The sequence below is a fragment of the Somniosus microcephalus genome, chromosome 4 (assembly GCF_052327205.1).
Source record: "Somniosus microcephalus isolate GS21.2 chromosome 4, FLI_Smic_1.0, whole genome shotgun sequence".
NCBI classification, from domain to species: Eukaryota; Metazoa; Chordata; class Chondrichthyes; order Squaliformes; family Somniosidae; genus Somniosus; species Somniosus microcephalus.
Genome location: NC_140990.1, coordinates 281,459,049 through 281,478,561, shown reverse-complemented (window position 1 = coordinate 281,478,561; position 19,513 = coordinate 281,459,049). Strand labels below are relative to the sequence as shown.

General features: G+C 43.3%; 1 protein-coding gene across 7 annotated transcripts in view; it reads left to right on the top strand.

The window, feature by feature from the left end:
* The window catches only part of steap3 (STEAP family member 3, metalloreductase), a 57,664-nt gene that overhangs the window by 3,454 nt on the left and 34,697 nt on the right, over window positions 1-19,513 (top strand). Inside the window, exon 1 of one of the 7 annotated variants that reach the window (XM_085986548.1) lies at window positions 18,427-18,459. The exons of the other annotated variants lie outside the window; for them this stretch is intronic. Within the exon in view, the coding sequence (XP_085842674.1) occupies window positions 18,442-18,459 (18 nt within the window). The 5' untranslated portion in view covers window positions 18,427-18,441. Of the gene's footprint in view, window positions 1-18,426; window positions 18,460-19,513 lie in introns of those variants that run through there. 7 annotated transcript variants of the gene reach the window in all.

Below are 19,513 nucleotides of genomic sequence, written 5' to 3'. Positions count from 1 at the left end.
TGTAATGTATGTGCCCACTATTTAAAAAATGTTGGTGCACAGGGAGATCCCAATTTCAACTAGGCCACATAGTGAAATAAAAAGTGGAAGTGAGGTGCTTACAAGGAAAGAAAATTGGAAAATATCGGAGACATTTGTGGAAGCCTGACAGTTTATTTTTGTCTGAAAATGCGGAGTGATTTGAGCAAGGCTCAAATTAAATGCGATGGGCTAGATTTTGCTGGAGTAGGACAAGTGTGCCCCATTTGTTAGACTTGTTTGTGTCGTGCAAGTTAAGTTTTAAAAAATTTTGCCCATAAAGTTGCTGGAAGTGCGAGCTGATGGCGCAGCGAGAGCAACAGGGCATCCAGCGTCTTGGCGAACAAGGGAACAAACGGGTATCTCCTGAGCCAATGAGATTAAAGGATTGAAAAATAAACACAAGGAGGGTGAATTAGAGTGGGTGAATTCAATGTCAAATCAGTTACAGAAAAGAGAGGGAAAGAAAGATTGCATTGAGAGGGGAAAGAAAAGAAAGAAAAATGTTTTAAATTTAAAGTTTTGCATTTGTACAATCTCCTAAAACGATTCACAACCTGACGGAATGAGGCAAGAGAAACTGATTGATAATCATTAACAATTATCACGTCGTTAATCATTAACAATTAACACGTTAAAAGGGTACTCGCGCTATTAATTACTAGACAACTTTCTGTGGCGAGTTTAATGGGCAATTAATGTGCAAATGCAGCAACTTCATGAAAATCACAGGGAGGTTAAGCGTGACAGAGTAGAAGGGCATGTGTTTATGCCAATGATTCCCCCTCAGTGAGCTTCTGATCTCAGTTGGGCTACTGAACTGAGAGGAACAGAAACTAGGCGATTTCCCCATCAGTCAAATCATGAAATGAGATACTATGGATTGCTATTACATACATTTTCACCAATTCGTTGAGACACTTTTTTTTCCAGCACAACCTGGCCCAGAATGGGAAGGCGGAAATTATCACTTTTTTTGTTCTTGGGATGTGGGCGATCCTAGCATGGCAGTATTTATTGCCTAATCCTGGTTTCCCTGAAAAGTGGTAATTGGCCGTCTCTTTAAATTGCTGTAGCCCTTATGATGATGGTGTTGCATAGAGAATTCCAGGCTATCTGTCCAGTGATGATGAAGGAACAGTGGCAGTGTATGACTTGGGTGTGATATTGTTCCCACGACATTGCTGCTTTTGTGAGTGCTTAATATATATTCCATCGCACTCCTGATTTAAGCCTTGTAAATGGTGGAAAGGCTTTGAGAGATCAGTAGGTGAACCGCTCGTCTGAGTATTCAGCCTCTGCCCTGCTCTTGTTTGAGATAGTCATTACCTGGCAATTAAGTGGCAGCTAACATTGGCATCACATGTCAGCCCAAGCCTGGATATTATCTGGGTTCTGCTATAGGCTGTGTGGGCTGCTTCATTATCAGAGGAGTTGTGAATGGAGTTGAACAATGGAATCATCAGCTGAACACTCATAATCCTCGCTCCTGATCTTATGATGGAGGAAAGGTCGTTGAAGCAGCCGAGATGGCTGGCCAAGGAAACTTCCCTGAGGAAATCCTGCACTGATGTCCTGTAGCTACGATGACTGACCTCCAACAACTACAACCATCAGGTACAACACCAGTCACTGGAGGATTTTCCCTTTGGCCCCATTAAGCTCAGTTTTGCTAGTGCCATACTTGGTCAAATGCTGCCTTGACACAGAGTGCAGTTATTCTTACCTCCCCTCTGGTTTTCAGCTTTTGCATCCATATGTAAATCAAGGCTGTAATGTGGTCTGGAGCCAAGTGGGTATGGCAGAATCATAATTGAGGGTTGCGGAGCAGATTATTGGTAGGTAGGTTTCACTTGATGGCACTATTGATGAATCCTTTCATCACATTACACGTCCAATGATGGGTGTGGCTTAATCGCATAGTATATCCTGAATTCGTCTAATAAAGTTTACTAATGCGTAGTTTTGTTAGTATTAAAGAGCTATAAAAAGTAACTAACAATTGGGAGACAAATAAGCCTATTTCTGTTTACCATTGTAAATGTGGTAATTCTGTTAATCAAGCCTATAAAATCCTCATTCAGATCCCTCTATTGCATTACTGCATCCTCTGTCTCTGCAATCTCCTCCGGCTTTATATCCCCTCCTGCACCCTTTGGTCCTCCAAATATGGCTTTTTGTACATTCCCCTACTTCCATTTGTCCCACCATTGTTGGCAGAGCTTCAGCTACCTCAGCCCTGCTTTCTGGAACTCCCTCTATTAAACCCTTCCACTTCTCACCACTCCACTTTTAAGAATCTTATGAAACTCCATCTCTTTGACTAAGCTTTTGATAGCCTCAAAGGCAGATCTCTTACACTATTCCCTCCCACCCCCACCTCCCCTCGGCCCATAAAGCATCCTGGATATTTACTACATTAAAGGTGTTCTATAACTGCAATTTTTTGTTGTTTAAAAAGCAATCCTTCTATACACCATTTATATTGGGACTTTGGCACTGGTACCAACAGCACTGCTACCGTTGGCTCAAAACCGCTAGGGTGAACACGAATACCGCTGCTGTCCGAGACAGTCATTATCAAAGCTGGTGGTTTTCAGCTGCCTTTCAGATAGTAGTGCTGTCTCCACCTCCTAATGTAACTGCAAGCAATACAGTTTTTCACTTTCTTTGAAAGTTTTTCAGGAACTTGGTGAACTTCTGCAATATCTGTCCTTTGACTGCACCCCCGCCTACAAATAACACATAAGTACTCATGCTAATCTTAACTTAAATAGTTTTGTGTATTGCACAATGTGCGTAGACTACTGAGTAGAGACACACTTTGTTAACCTTTTAGCCTGAAAAAGGTACTTTTGACATTGAATAACCTCAGATCCTTGGGGATTGTGAGTTAATAGCATTTAAAACCGACATAGTTTGTATAGCTCAGTGTACCAATGTCTTGCAGAATGTTAGGCTGTGTGTTTATGGCCACGATTCCTCACACAAGGGTTCTGATCTGGCTTCGGTGTTCCAGAGGAGGAATTGAGCAGAGGATTATTGTTTCTGCAGCAGGGCAGTGGACGAAGACAAGCAAAGTAATTTTGGGGTATTTTCTGGTAGCATTGACAGAAGCCTGGTCACAGATCACTTGCCTGAGTGATAGGGTAAAGTTGAGAGGAATCTAAAAAATGTAGTTTTGAGTAGAATAAGAAATTGGCAAATAATACAACTTCAAATTATCCAAATTTGTGATGTTGGGAATCCCGTAAGTTGTTATATTGTACAATATGGTGATTAAGTTACACCTTCATAGATACTCTAGATTAGGAAAATTATAGACCTTGAAATTACCAGCACTAAAATGTTTTGTGCTTTCATTTGAATGTCCTCTTGCCACTTAATCAGTAATGATACTTAATCATTTAAAATAGTGCAGAGAGGAATTTCAAATAAATGAGTTTAAGTTAGACAATCTTGGTTCAGCGGTAGCACTGCAGCCTCTGAGTCTAGTTCAAGCCCCAGTCCAGAGTTTTGAGAACGTAATCTAGGCTGACATGTCACTGCAGTACTGAGAGTGCAGTACTGTTAGAGTGCCGTCTTTCGGACGAGACGTTAAACCGAGGCCCCGTCTGCCCCCTCAAGTGGACATAAAATATCCTATGACATTATTTGAAGAAGAGCAGGGACTTCTCCCCATGGTCCTTTTCAAATAGTGGAGAGAGGAAGTTCAAACAAATGTTAAGTTTGTATTTTTTGTTGTAATTTCAGAGCCATAGGGCTTTCCACCAGTGTGGCAGCTGTAAAATAGGTAAACAAGATATACTGAGGTACAACTTGTACTTTGGATTTCTTAGTAAATCTCTGATGTTTAAAAAGTAAACACATTTCTGGTGCATACTTTATCTGTCATTTTCACAATCACAGAAACCCCACAGTGCAGATAGAGGCCATTTCGGCCCATCGAGCCTGCACCGACACATATCCCACCCAATCCCCGTAACGCCTACACCAACACATATCCCACCCTATCCCTGTAACCCCACGTATTTAATCCCCCTAACACTAAGGGTCAATTTATCATAGCCAACCAACCTAACCCGCACATCTTTGGACTGTGGGAGGAAACCAGAGCACCTGGAGAAAACCCACACAAACACGGGGAGAATGTACAAACTCCACACAGTCGCCCGAGGCCGGATTCGAACCCGGGTCTCTGGCGCTGTGAGGCAACAGTGCTAACCACTATGCCACTGTGTTTTCTGGAAACAACTGTTGTAGTTTACTTAATGGTTTCTTTGGCTCATGGCTACAGTTATCGGGAAGACTTCAAAAAGCTTTTTTTTTTTTTTTAGGAATACTAGATCTTAGTCCAGGCCAGTTAATGGCACAATTTTCTGTTGGATACTGCTCTGTTTGCAGTGTATGTTACTGATTTGCCAGAGAGGTTTTCAGTCAAGTACAGCTCTGGTGAGCACCTGAGGAAAATTTGCTTGTGGGTGGCCATGGTGAGTCAATTCCCTCACTGGATAAATGTGTTTTCTGATGGGTTGGTTAAGGAATAGTATTAATAATTCTGTTATAAATTGTTCTGACTTGAGAATAACTGGACACAAAAGAAAACTCTTTTTTGGAGGGATGGGGAAATAATCTTTTTAGTGAATCCCTTTTGCTGGTTCTGTGTACAATATGTGGTGGAAGTGTATATTTTCGAAGCTGAAATGTTCAGTTCATGGGTTGTTTGGCCTCAACTTATTAGGATATGTTTATATTGCAACTTTGCCATTGATGAAAAGCTGATTCTACTTTGCAGCAAATGCAATGTTGGAACACGCTGGAGGAGAGAGTTTTGCACCACTTGGTTTGATACCACGTTAAGTATAACTCCAGCGCAGTGCCCCAAACTTTGTTTTTAAAAAAAAAAGATATGCCTATGGGCTCATTGGACCTGTGGAGTGTGTTTTTTAAATTACAGTGAGTGAGGCTGCTTTTGCCATGATCTCGAAGCACTGAAATTGTAACCTTTCGGAGTGGAGTTCTGCGCATGCCTGTAACCCTGCATGTGCAAACACTCTCTCCTGGGTGAGAAAATGTCAGTTTGAACCAGGTACGTAGTATAAATGAGAGGGTGCCTCCCTGGAACTGATGCTGCAGTTGCTGGTGTCACTAAATCCTTCGGTCAGTCCTATGCCACTTTTTTATTTTGGACTATCTTTTACATTGTCAGAATCACCTGCCAGGATTGTATAGCCATAGGCCGGTAAATTCCTCAGATCTGCTCCTACTTTCCTGCCGAAAGAGCGGCAAAAGTCCCGTTTACATGTGTAAACTGGAATTCCACCATATTTCTGGCAAAGAAATGGGAGCAGATCCGAGGAAATATCTGGCCACTGATCATAGCTGTTTCAGCACAGAATGAGGGCATTCATCCCAACATGCCTGTGCTAGCTCCACATCAGAGGTGCCTAGTAACTACTTCAATGTAATTGACTCTGCTTTACTAGTCACTTGGCATAATGTACTCCCCAATTATAAATCAAGTATGAATCTTAAATCTGTGACTTTACTTCCAAAATAACCAACCAGTTGAAATATTCCTTCACTCTTCATCCTCACAATTTTCATAATTCTGAACATTGTTCCCCCCACCTCTCCCCTCCAAATTCCTCTACTCCAGTACCTTGCCAAATGGCTATTGTGTGTGTGTCGGGACAGTAAATGTTGCGAAGCTGACTGAGTTTGACTTGTGACCATCAGAGCTAAATCCACTCTTGCTCTCAATAAGCATGTGCGCACACGCTTCCAGTAGGGGCTACTGGATAATGACCAGGAACCAAACTACAACAAGTTATTCATTCCCTCCCCTCCTTAGCAGCTACATTGCCACATCGGCTGAAATTGGTCAACTCTGCACAGATCAAGGATTAAACCAGGGAGCATTCAAGTCTGTGTGTCTCAATAACACTCTATATAGTACATGTACTCACAGATCCATTGGGAATGATGCAATACAATATGATGCAAACACTACATAAACACAGTCATCCCACCCTCTCTGAACCACTCCTACCTGAACTCTGCTGCAGCTGTTGTGTGCTTATGACTGCTGTATACTGTGGATGGGAATTCTTGTTATAAGATTTCCAGCCAAAGGATGCAGCAGCAAGGCTCTGGGAGGGGTGCTGGGGAATTGGCTTTGGGTCCTGCTGATTTTTGCCTGCAAATGAGGGCATGTAGATCAGGCCTACAAAACACTGACTGCTCTTGACATGTTTGTATATGACTACAGGGCTTTTACTACCACTACCCTACCCAGAAATGCATTCCATGTGATGGACCTTTTGCATCTGAAGGAAGAATTTCCTGACCCCCGTCTGAAATTTGTTTCCATTTTAACCAGTTTAAACCTGTGGCAACTTGTTTTAGCAATTTTGACACAAAGGGTCCACAACCAAAACATCTGCACTCTCTCCTCCACAGATACTGCCTTGACCTGTTTTGAGTTTTTCCAGCATTTTCTGCTCTTGTTTCACAACTCCAGCATCTGCAGTTTTTCCTTGTTTTTTGATTGTCTAATGTTTAGTTTAGTTTTAAGTAGTGTTCTGGTTATCTTATTCAAACCATTTGCTATCTTGTATATCTCGATAGGGTTCTCTCTCGCCTATCTTGTTCCAAAGCCGGGAAGTCCAAGGGGCAGATTTTAACTTTCACCTTCAGTCAGTAAACTCTATGTTGCAGATCGGCCTCTCGTTATACACCCCGCCCAATTTTCCTTTCCATTTCCTTCCGAGGCGTAATGCGGAGTTTACCTCCCAAGTTTCTTCAGTCTTTCCTCATAATTAACATGTTATGGATCAGTCTTGTGGGATTCCTTTGCACTGCCTCCAGGTCTTGAATGTCTCCCCTGCGCACCTGTGACCAGAACTGGACACAGCACTCAAGATTTAGTCCGACCATAGCCACATATGCCAACCATCAGTGTTTCATGCCGACAGCATTTCCCGAGTTACAGTTGGTTGTTTGCTGACAATATTGGTGTTTCTTGTTGGCTCCTTAAGTTGCCCCAGCGTGCTCTACAATTTTCTTGTGTGCATGCACAATGCTGTACCACTTGCATGGAGGAAAAACATCTTTGCATCAAGCTTAAACATGTGTGCGCATGCGTGAGGGTTGAACATTTGTGAAAATGCATGAGGTGTGTATGCTGGCTCGTGATTACCTGGCACGTGATGGGAGACTAGTGAGCGAATTAAAATTCTTTCTACTGTTCAGTGTTATTTTTAATCTCTTCTGCCCCTTCAATCCACAAATGGAAATCTGTGGTCCCTTTCCCTAATGAGGGGTCGCATCAAATTTAGTTGTATTCTAAAGTTAGTAACAACTATTTTTATTTGAATACTTAAAAGCCTTCCAGAGCAAATTATTTTGGATTTCACAGTACATTCCAAAAAGTGTCAATCAAAATTTCCTGGAGGACTGTGCTCCCAGACCTGTCCTAGGAAATAAACTTTGCATCCCAGTGTTCACATCCTTCTTCACCGATTTCTAGATCCACCACTACAAAAAATGCACGCTTATGTTTTTCTTTCTCAGCAATACAAGTGATGGATACATTGGATACACCTACAACCTATTAAATTATATACAAGCTCTTGTTTTAACCTCATCCAAAAGACAGCACCTCCGATAGTGCAGCACTCCCTCAGTACTGCACTAAAGTCTCGGCGTAGATTATGTGCTCCAGTCTCTGGGGTGGGACTTGAACCCACGACCTTCTGACTCAGATCATCCTTTGGTATTTCTTTTGCCATACCAAGACCTCAAATTCTTGATCACTCTGTGTGAAGCACTTACCTGCCATTGCTCCTAAACTTTCCTTTAACCACCTTGAACCTGCACTTCTTGACAATCTGCATATGTGGGACATTCTAGCACTTTTGTCACCTTATACTATGACAGCAGTGAAGGCTAAAAGGTCAAATTTTAAACAAGCTGGTATATTTTATCATGACTGGCTTCAATTGTAGACAAAACTGGACTAGTTTTGAGAGTAGAATAGCTCAGGAGATTCAGAAACAGCTGGGAGGGGGACATCTGCAGTGCATCTCAAAAGCTGTGCCTATGCACTTGTTGACACAGCATAGGATACAGGCTTCTGTGTGCAAGTTCAATATAGCTTTGAAACATAAAGAACAGAACCAGGCAATTTGTGCAGAAAATCTCATTTCAGCTGTCTGACATCAGGCCTTGAGTAAGTACAGTTCAGAACTTCTTGCAGTCTGTGGGACATCAATTTGGATCAGCATCACAAATTTAGTATTGGTTTAGCAAAGACGCAGAAATCCTTTGAAAGCAGCAGTATAATGTACTTTTAAATATTTTATACCTTTTCTGTTACAGATCCTCCACTGTTAAATTTAATAAACACAGCCAGCAACTGACTGTTTGTTTCTTGTTTTCTGAAACTCACGAGAATGCTGGGTTAACTGATGTCAAGCAATGCATTTGCAAAATACTGCACTAATAGCACCAGGTCCTCTATTAGTGATGTCAACTGATTTACTGAAACTCATCCACAACAGTGGCATTCCAGATCTTATTACAAATCCTGCTCCAGGTTTAAGACTACTATTTGGAACAGATAGTTGATATTAAGAGTTGTAATTTAATAAAATAAACACTTTTAAGGTGTGATCTTGTGTACAAGGATTAGTATATGAATGCTTAAAAAGTTCTTAGTGCATCCATTAAAATTAAATGAATTTAATAACAGGTCAATGCCTCTGTTAAAATAGTAGACTAAGGAATTTAATGTGAACAATGACAACTTGCACTTGTATAGCACCATTAACATGCAGAATATTCCAATGCACTTCACAGATAGGAAAATGGATAGCAAGTGAGAGATCAAGGCTTTCCTGGAGTTGAGCTTTGATGAGGTTTTTAAAGGAGTAGGAGGAAGGATGCACAAAATGTCAGTCAAAGAAACAGTGTGTTTGGGGAAATAGCGCTTGAGGAGGTTGCAGAGATTAAGTGTGGTGAAATCACAGGTAGATTTAAAGACCGGGAAATAATTTTAAATGTAATGCCCTGGGGAAACCATTGTAGGCCATTGAGGACAGGGATGATGGACAAGTAGGATTTAATGTAGGACAGCATGTGGGCAGCACAGTTTTGTGCAAGTTGGTACTGTAGGGTAGAGGAAAGTAGGTCAGCGAAGAGTGTTGGAAGTGACAAAGGCATTTGAGAGTGTGTTCAACTGCTAATCTCAACATAATTTCAAGCTCTTACATTTCTAAATGATTTAAATGTGAAAATCTGAAAAATATCTGTCTAAAACTTAACTTCCTCTAGATCCCTAAAAAGAGAAGAGTGGGCCAACCCAAAAAGGAACTGCAAACTATAAGCTCCCCTTTCCAAAGCTCTACAAAGCTGATGGCCCAAACCACTGAGGCAGGAGCTTCTATCTCTGACCCAGCCAAACCCCAGGAGCCATTGCCAAACTATCTTCACTCCCAAATAGTGCACTGTGCTCAACTTAGGCACAACCGTATCAGTAACTCCAAAATACTGTCTTTTGATAAAACTACAGTAACTTCAAAAATGTGTCTTAAATACAAAGTTTAAAGTAGAAATAAAATATGTATGAAGATTCTTTTAAAAAATAAAACCATTTAAAGCGCTCTGCCAAATATTATGGTTGTGCTGATGTAAGATAAGCAGACATATTCCAGGTGAATCAATGACTGATTAAGTGCTGTCTGATCACAGTTCATGATCAGTTATAGTGCATAGTATTTCCACTGATGCAAAGTTGACTGTACAATGTTATCCTTAGAGCTGCAGGTCAACCATGTGGAGATAACAAGTATACAGTCTTGATCAGAACCAGGTGTTTGTGACTTTGACAGACTGAGTCACTGTAAACAAACAATAGTCCCGACTATGCCACTATGCCATACTGTAGTAATTAGATGGAATTTAAAACTTTTTTTACTCAGGGTAAGTTTAACTGTAAAGCGCAGAGTTATTTGCAAGGATGTCAACTGCAGTTCTACTGGGGGCAGTCAAGAGGATATGGAGGCAATTCATTTGGTTTCTGTTCATTCAATGTTTTTTCTGTAAGTGTATTCAAAGCATTTGTTTGTAATGGTTTCCAACCTGCAACTTCCTTAAAATGAAACACATGCTTCTTGGAATAAAACAGATGTTAACAAAGTAGCGTTGAAGTTTTTCTAACATACGACATGAGTTTACTTCTCACTGGCAGCAATTAAAGAAGTGTTGTGTGGGGAGGAAGTGCTTCGCCCATCTATATATCAAAACCTTGTGTAAAAGTCTACTTTGCATGAGACATCATAATTTTCATTTTTCAGTTTGACTTTTGTGAGGGTGAGATAAGGAATAGCTCTGTAGGGAAACTCGCAATCTGCACTTGGGGTTGGCTAGGGTGCCAGTGTGGAGGCTGCTAATTATGAAAATGGCAAGTTTTGGGGGGGACATCAAGACTGTAATAAACTAATTGTCATGTTTCATGTACATAGAAATCTCATTGCCACACCGGATCAGAATTAATGAAATATTTACAGTTGGATTATGTGCTTTTTAATGGTAAATTTTATTTTGGGTTGTATTTTGTTGTTGTTAAGTGATTTTTAATGGAAAGTATTCTATATCTTCTGTGCTGGTCAAACCAGAAAGGTTGCAAACCAAAAGAATGTATGTTATTGACCGTGGGCATGGTGCAGCACGAAGTACTAGCTTTGCTTTGTCTATTGTACTGGCGCGTTCTGTTGAAATCAGCTTAAACCTGAACTGTTAAATAGCTTTCAGTTGTTTCAAGGACCCTTAGAAGATTTGAAATCAATTTGTTGTGGCTATTTGTTGAAGATTTCTAATTCCATTAGCAATGGGACAACAAAAGGAGATACAGCTGTATATTGCAAAGCAGAGTTCTTGGTTTTCTAATAACTTTAGTGCTTCAGTACAAGATGCCAAGCCTGCGTGAACTGCATACAAGAGTATATAAGAGATGGCTAATGACATCAGTCACATCTTTGACCCTCTTTTTAGTGAATCATCTAAAAATAGTAGTGCCTGAAGGCTGGAAAGGAGCTAATTTAACACCAGTCTTTAAATGGGGAGATTGGGATGGCCCAGAGAATTACAGGCTAATAAGCCTAACCTCTATTGTGGGTAAAGTATTAAAAGGCACCCCGAAAGAGTGATATGCCTAGTTAGATATCATAAGGAGTCAGCAAGGGCGGTCCCCAAAGTAGGAAATAATGGAATAGGATCTAAGCTTCCAAAAATACAAAATTGGCTAAACTAGAGAAAGTAAAACATGTTTATAAATGGGGCAGACTTATAACGGCAGGGAGTGACCAGTGAGGTCTCGCAGGGATCTTATCTGGGACCATAATTTGGAGCTGGGGATCTAAACAACACAGTCTAGGTTTGCAGATAACACCAAATTAAGGGTATGGTAGCCTAGTGGTTATGGTACTGGACTCTCAACCCTTGAGAGCTCAAATCCCACCATGGCAAGTTATGAAATTGAATTCAATACATCTAGCAATTTGTGGGCTAGCACCAGAAAATGGCCATTAAAGCTGCCATTTTATTGTACAAATTCTAATGACCTTCAAGGGAGGGAAACTCATCCCTACATGCTCCTCCAGTTCCATACTACGTGGTTAGCTTTTAACATCTTTCAGGGCAACCAGGAATGCTCAATAAAATATCACATTGGGAGGGGAATTTCAAATATCAGGAAATGGGCAAACCAAGTACTAAGGGATCTGGATAGGTTGGGAAGGTGGTAAATGGCATTTTGCAAGGTAATGAAACTAGGGAAAGGAAATGAGCAATGACAATGTAAACTAAATGACTAGGCTAAAGGAGAGCGATCCAGGGGATACTGGTGAATAGCTCACTGAAATCAAAAAGTGACATGGCAGAAGTAAGGAAATCTAACCAGATTGTGGATGTATAGAGGGATAGAACACAAATCCCAGGAAGTGGTGGTGAATTCATCTGCTATGTGCAATTTTGGTGTGGAGATGCCGGTGTTGGACTGGGGTGAACAAATGTAAGAAGTCACACAACACCAGGTTATAGTCCAACAGATTTATTTGAAATCACAAGCTTTTGGAGCGCTGCTCTTCACCCGACGAAGGAGCAGTGCTCCGAAAGCTTGTGATTTCAAATAAAGCTGTTGGACTATAACCTGGTGTTGTGTGACTTCTTGCATGTGTAATTTTGATCACTGTGTTACAGAAAATATATCTTTTCTGGATGCAGTTTGTGATGGGATGACTGAACTGATACCTAGTGTTCGGCTCTGAGCTTTGAGAGATTGAAGAGCCTGGGATTGCTTACTCTGGAGAAGAGAAGGCTCTTGGTATATATTATTCATGATTCTTAAGGGAATAGATAAATTGAACCCCGGTAGTGTGTTCAAGATGGCTGCAAACTCTGGAACCAGGTGACGGGTTATTACATAGAAAAGGGAAGATGCACATACAATTTAGATTTGATTACTTTCTGCAGAACATACTGAACATATGGAACAGACTCTCCAGGGAGGCAGATAGTGTGGAAAAATTTTACAGGAGAATTGGTTAGATATTTGATAGTGGGCAATTGAGGACTGTTAGTTTTGAGACCTGCCAAATGGACTGGAAAGTATTTTCCGGTCCTGTCGTTTTATTTAATACTAAATCAAATTAAGTATTGCTTTGCTGTCTGTACAGAAGCACAAATGTGCACCAAATGTGTGTCCTCCTGAAAGATCTTTTCTAGTATCACTTTTGAGCTGTTTCCTAGAAGGTAGAAAGAGTGGTCTCTAATAACTTGTCACAGATTGGGAACTCACAATTTGAAAAGTTATGGGTGTGAACTTGGTTCCTCTTTTTCATGGTTATGCAAGTGGCTTTTTTGTTTCTTTAAGAAAGCAAAATATTTTTAATTGATAGAATTTACAATTTAACAGATGAAAATAGTGTAACTAGGGTAATAAACTAGTAATATAAAAAGCAATCTTTATTTCATTTCTCAGCATTGTTATACTGTAGAAGAAACATTCCCATTCTCATCCATGGGTGGAGCGCAGCACACAAGTGCAAGAGACAAAACTAAAGTGTTTGCAAGTGTCTTAAGCCAAAAGTTCCCATTCGGCCTCCTAAGGTCCTCGCCATCATAGATACCCATGTCTAGCCAATATGGTGCACACTGTAGTGTATGTACCTTTAAGGGGAGAATTACTTTTTACAGCTCCTGTATACTGTAGGTGACCACACCTGTCTATAAACCCTGAGTAGGGATCTGTACAGTTAGTTTTAGAGTAACCCTCATGCAGTAAACACCTGTTGATTGTTCCCTGCAGTCTCTTGTCTAATTATTGAAGGACACACAACATCAAGCTACACGGATCTAACATTGGCGACGAGAAGATTCAAACCTACCTGCAACTCTGCATCACCTCCCAGGGATTCGCTCCTGGAGAACAGTGAAAGAAGAAGGCCGAGTCCAGAAGCATGGGTGTCGACCATCCAGCGGAGACTTGAGCATCGCAGGGGAGGCTGTTGAGAGCTTGGCTTGGTTCTCCAGTCGCGGTGGTCCAGCGAAACGGGCTGGCAACAGGTGCGGCGCAGACCTTTCCCGGACAGCGGCGGCTAGAGCCGACCGACGGCACAGAAAAAGGCCGAGCAGCGTCAACGGGAGAAGAGCGAGGGTAGAGCGCACAGGGCGCAGCCGGTGTTCAGGACCGAGCGGCATCAACGAGAGAGAGCAGAGCGTAGCCGGTGTTCAAGGGCCGAGCAGCGTCAACGAGACAGAGAGGCGCGCAGGAAAACGCGCAGAGCGCAGCCGGTGTTCAAGGGCCGAGCAGCGTCAGCGGGGAAGAAAGGAAAGCGCAGGAGACGCCATTTTGAGCCGCAGCGGAGAAGAAGGGAGAGTGCGGGAGACGCCATTTTGAGCCTCAGCGGAGAAGGGAGAGCGCAGGAGACGCCATTTTGAGCCACAGCGGAGAAGGGAGAGCGCGGGAGACGCCATTTTGAGCCAGTCTAACCACACCCAGGGATGCCGAAGAGTGGCAGTGTCACAGCGTTCGACAATGAAGTCGAAGATTGGACGACATATGTCGAACACATAGAAGTGTACTGCAAGGCGAATGAAGTGCCAGATGACAGGAAAGCGCTGGTATTGTTCAATTCAATGGGTGCAAAAACGTATGGCTTACTGCGAAACCTAGTAACCCCAGAGAAGCCAGTGGAAAAGGATTTTGAAAACATAGTGTCAATCCTACAAAACCACTTAAACCCCACACCGCTGCTGATAGCAGAAAGATTTAAGTTTCACAAAAGGAACCAGCATAAAGATGAAAGTAATGCTGAGTATTTAACAGAACTGCGCAAGCTATCGAAACACTGCCAGTTTGGAACGGGACTAGCAGATACTTTAAGGGACAAGTTTGTGCGTGGGCTTCAAAGTGAAGGAACCGAGAAACGGCTTCTATCAGAAAAGGATCTTACGCTGGACAAGGCTTTCAGCATGGCAGTATCACATGAAGCAGCCACACGGGGCGCTGCAGAGATACAACGGAGACCGCAAGAATATGGCACAAATGAAATGTCATACGGAACAGTGAAGTGCTATCGCTGCGGCAGAACAACACACGACCATAATGATTGCTGGTTCAAGGACAAAGTGTGCAGACAGTGTGGAAAAGTAAGACACATAGCAAGAGTCTGCAGGTCGGGAAAGAAAACCAGCAGCAAGAAATCTCCACAGGAGAAGTACAAGAAGGTACATAAGGTGACAGAGAGTAGTTCAGGCGAACAGAAAAGTGATACAGACTCCGGAAGCAAGGAGCTGGGTTATCTGAAACTATATATTGTGATCAAAACGGAGGATCACCAAACTATCTGGGTCACGCTCAAGATAGCCAGAGTCCAAGTGAAAATGGAATTGGACACAGGATCAGCCCTAACAGTCATAAACCGAAGGGACTACAAGTGGCTATTCTCACATATACCCTTGAAAGATAGAGAGATTGTCTACCCCAAAGGAAAAATATGGGTGAACGTTATATATAACGGCAAGAAAACACCAAAATTGGACTTATATGTATTGTCAGATGGAGGACCACCACTACTAGGACGTGAATGGATCCGGAAGATACAGCTAGATTGGCATTCCATACAAGCACTGACTGTAGATGCCAAAAAGGATGACAACGTCACACCTGGACGACTGTCAAAAATGCTAACTGACGCAGAAGAAGTGTTCCAGGAGGGACTCAAACACTAAAAGGCATAACAGCGACAATCAAAATAGAGGAAAATGCAAGCCCAAAGTTTTTAAGGCCAGACCGGTGCCTTATGCGATCCGCCCAGCCGTTGAAGCAGAGCTGGAAGGTTTGGAACGTTCAGGCTACACCCATCGTTCCTGTAATGAAGAGGTCGTTGAGTAATACGCCTGAGGAACCAAAGAAAGTTCGCATCTGTGGGGACTTTAAGGTGACAGTGAACCCAGTCCTTCACACGGTACAATATCTGCTTCCGCGGATTGAAGATATTTTTGCCTCGCTATCTGGAGGGAAACGCTTCACTAAGATTGATCGGGCCCAGGCGTACCTGCAAATGGAGGTAGAAGAAGCCTCGAAACAGTACCTCACGATCAACACTCATAAAGGTCTCTACCAATACAACCAGCTGGTGTTCGGGGTAGCATCAGCTCCGGCTATTTGGCAAAGGGCAATGGATCAAGTCCTGCAAGGGATTCCAGGGACCCAGTGTTATTTGGACGACATCCTGGTCACGGGTGAAAATGACAGTGATCACCTCGCCAACCTGGAGCAGGTGCTCACTAGATTGAAGGAATATGGGCTCCGAGCTAATCGCCACAAATGCGAGTTTTTCCAGAAGCAGATCTCGTATTGTGGCCACGTTATTGATGAAGAGGGGTTACATAAGTCCCCTGAAAAGGATCGAGGCAGTAGTCAAGGCTCCAGCACCGGAAAATGTGTCACAACTGAGGTCGTTCCTCGGGCTGGTGAACTACTACCATAAGTTCTTGCCGAATTTGTCTACAGTACTACACCCACTGAACACCCTACTGCAAACGGGGGTACCATGGAAGTGGAATGACGAATGTAAACGAGCTTTCCAGAAGTGCAAAGAATTGATCACATCAAAAGAGGTGTTGGCTCATTTCAACCCAGCACTACCAATTCGGTTGGCGTGTGATGCATCACCCTATGGCATTGGAGCGGTGCTGTCGCACAAATTCCCGGACGACTCGGAAAGGCCAGTAGCCTTTGCGTCTCGGTCACTAACCTCAGCCGAGCATAACTACGCCCAGATTGACAGGGAGGCCCTCAGCCTAGTGTGGGGAGTGAAAAAGTTCAACCACTATCTGCACGGGCAGAAGTTCACCTTGCTGACTGACCACCAACCACTTGTCTCCATCTTTAATCCAAAGAAGGGCGTTCCGGTGATGACTGCGCAACGGCTACAAAGATGGTCCCTTTTTCTAGGGGCAAACCAATATGAAATCGAGTATAAGGGCACAAAACAGCATGGAAACGCTGATGGGCTATCACGCCTGCCACTGCCTACTGCGGAGGAAGCACCAGCAGTGGACCCTGTCGAGATATTTTATTCGGCTATAATTGAACGCTTGCCAGTAACTAACGCGGATAGAGGAGGCCCGAAATGACCCTACACTGTCTCGGGTATATGACTTGACGGTGAAGGGATGGCCAACACATGGCGACTCACTGTTGCCAGCATTCTCATCCAGAAGAGAACAGCTGTCAGTATGCCAGGGGACCTTGATGTGTGGATCCCGAGTGGTAATTCCACCCAAGTTAAGGGAGAGAGTGCTCCATGAGCTTCACGAAGGCCATCTGGGAGGGGTGAAAATGAAAAGCCTTGCTAGGGCTTATGTGTGGTGGCTGGGGATCGATCAAATCGAGGACCTGACAAAGAGCTGCTCAGGATGCCAGAAGGTCCAAAATGCACCACCACATGCCCCTCTACACCCATGGGAGTGGCCCTCATCTCCATGGCAACAGGTGCATATTGATTTTGCTGGTCCATTCATGGACTCAATGTTTTTAATAGCCGTGGATGCGCACTCGAAATGGCCTGAAGTGATCAAAATATCCTCCACCACCACGGAGAAAACTATTGCAGTCCTACGGACCATATTTGCCAGGAACGGCTTGCCAGAGCAGATTTGCTCTGGTAATTGACCACAGTTTGTGTCCGAAGAGTTTCAAAGATTTCTGAAAAGGAATGGGGTAAGGCATTACACATCCGCCCCGTATCATCCAGCCACAAATGGATTGGCTGAGAGGTTCGTACAAACCTTTAAAAAAGCAGTAAGGGCCATCTGCGATGACGACATTCCACTGCAGCATAAGGTGGACAATTTCCTGTTAGCCTACAGAAATGCGACACATGCAGTCACCAACCAGACCCCGGCCATGATGTTCTTTAACCGAAGGTTGCGATCTCGTCTGGATTTGCTCAGACCAAATGTACGAAGAGATGTTGAGAATAAGCAATTCCAGCACATCAATGAGAAGCCAACAAGGAGCTTCAATGTAGGGCAACCAGTCTTGGCCCGCGATTACCGAACAGAGAAATGGCAACCAGGAACGATATGCACACGGCAGGGGCCACTAATGTACACAGTGGATGTTGGAGAGAACATTGTGAGACGCCATGTTGACCAGATCCTAGAGTCACAGGAACAAGTCAACCCCATGTCTCGCGTACCTGGTGATGAACCAGTCATACAGGTAGCATCTACCCCAGAAACAGTAGCATCGGAAGCTGATGAACCAACCGACGACAGGGGGCCAGAATCGCCTCCGCACCAAGAGCAAGACACTCAGGAAAGGCGCTATCCAGAAAGGATCAGGAAGCTGCCCCAAAGACTGAATTTATAAACTATTTTCAGTTAATGTTGCATGTTAAGTGTTAATTGTAATTAGTTGATATTTAATTGTTAAATGAATGTTATGGTACTGTTAATCTAAAAGGGGAGGAATTGTAGTGTATGTACCTTTAAGGGGAGAACTACTTTTTACAGCTCCTGTATACTGTAGTACCGGCAGTGACCACACCTGTATATAAACCCTGAGTAGGGATCTGTATAGTTAGTTTTAGAGCAACCCTCATCCAGTAAACACCTGTTGATTGTTCTCTGCAGTCTCTTGTCTAATTATTGAAGGACACACAACATCAAGATACACGGATCTAACACACACCACATAATGTTAAGCAGCAGCTGAGTGCACTGGACACAGCAAAAGGCCATGGGCTCACAATATCATGGTTGTCTTGCTTCAAGACCTGTGCACCAGAGCTAGCTACTCCCCTAGCAAAGCGGTTCCAGCATAGCTATGACGGTGGCATCAATCTGACGATGTGGAGGATTGCCCAGGTAGATTCTATCCACAAAAATACAGGGTAAATCTAACCCAGCCAATTATCACCCTATCTGGCTCCTCCCAATCATCAGTAAAGTGATGGATGGAGTTGAATAATGCCATCAAGCAGCACCAATGCTCCCATAACCTGCTCACTGCCAGAACAACTCCGTTATAAACTTCATCACAGCCTTAATCAAGACATGGATGCTAACTGGCAGTCGAGAGGCGAGAGTAGCTGCCCTTGTCATCAAGGCAACATTTGACCCAGTTATGGCACCAACGAGCCCTAGCAAAACTGAAGTCGATGGGAGTCAAAGGAAAAATCCTCTACTGGTTATAGTCTTGCTTGATGCACAGGCAAGATGGTTATGGTGGTCAGCAGCCAGTCATCACAACCCCAGGATATCACCTGAAGGAATTTATCGGCGAAGCATCCTCGGCCTAACTATCTTCAGCTGCTGCTTAATAAGTTCAGGAATGGGGCTGTTTACTGATAGCAATGTTCCCTCTAATTTTTTTTTGGGTGCACAGCCCCTTTAACAGGCTGCGCAGTCCATTCAAATTTCTGCGCATGCAGGGTTTTTCCACTAAAAGCCAGGGAGTGGCCTGCGCGGGACCTCCGGACCGCTGCACAGCTTAACGGGAACATTGCTCCACAGTATCTGGCTCCATTTGCAACTCTTCCAATAATGAAGCAGCCCATGCCAGCCTACAGCAGGACTTGGATAACATCCAGGCTTGGGCTAGGAAGTGGCAGGTAGTATTTGCATGCAAATTCAAGGCAATGACTTCAACAAGAGAAAGCCCAGCTATCTCCCCTTGACCTTCGACAGTACCATCATCGGTGGGTCACCCATCATTTACATGTTGGAGATTACCATTGACCAGAACTGAACTGGACCAGCCATATCAACACCATGGCTACAAAAATGGAGCAGCAACTGGGTCCTCTGTGATGAGTGGCTCACCTCCTAACCCAGAATAGATTCTTCACCATCTGCAAGATTCAAGTCAGTATGGTGGAATACCCCCCACTCACCTAAATTGGTGCAGTTGCAACAACAC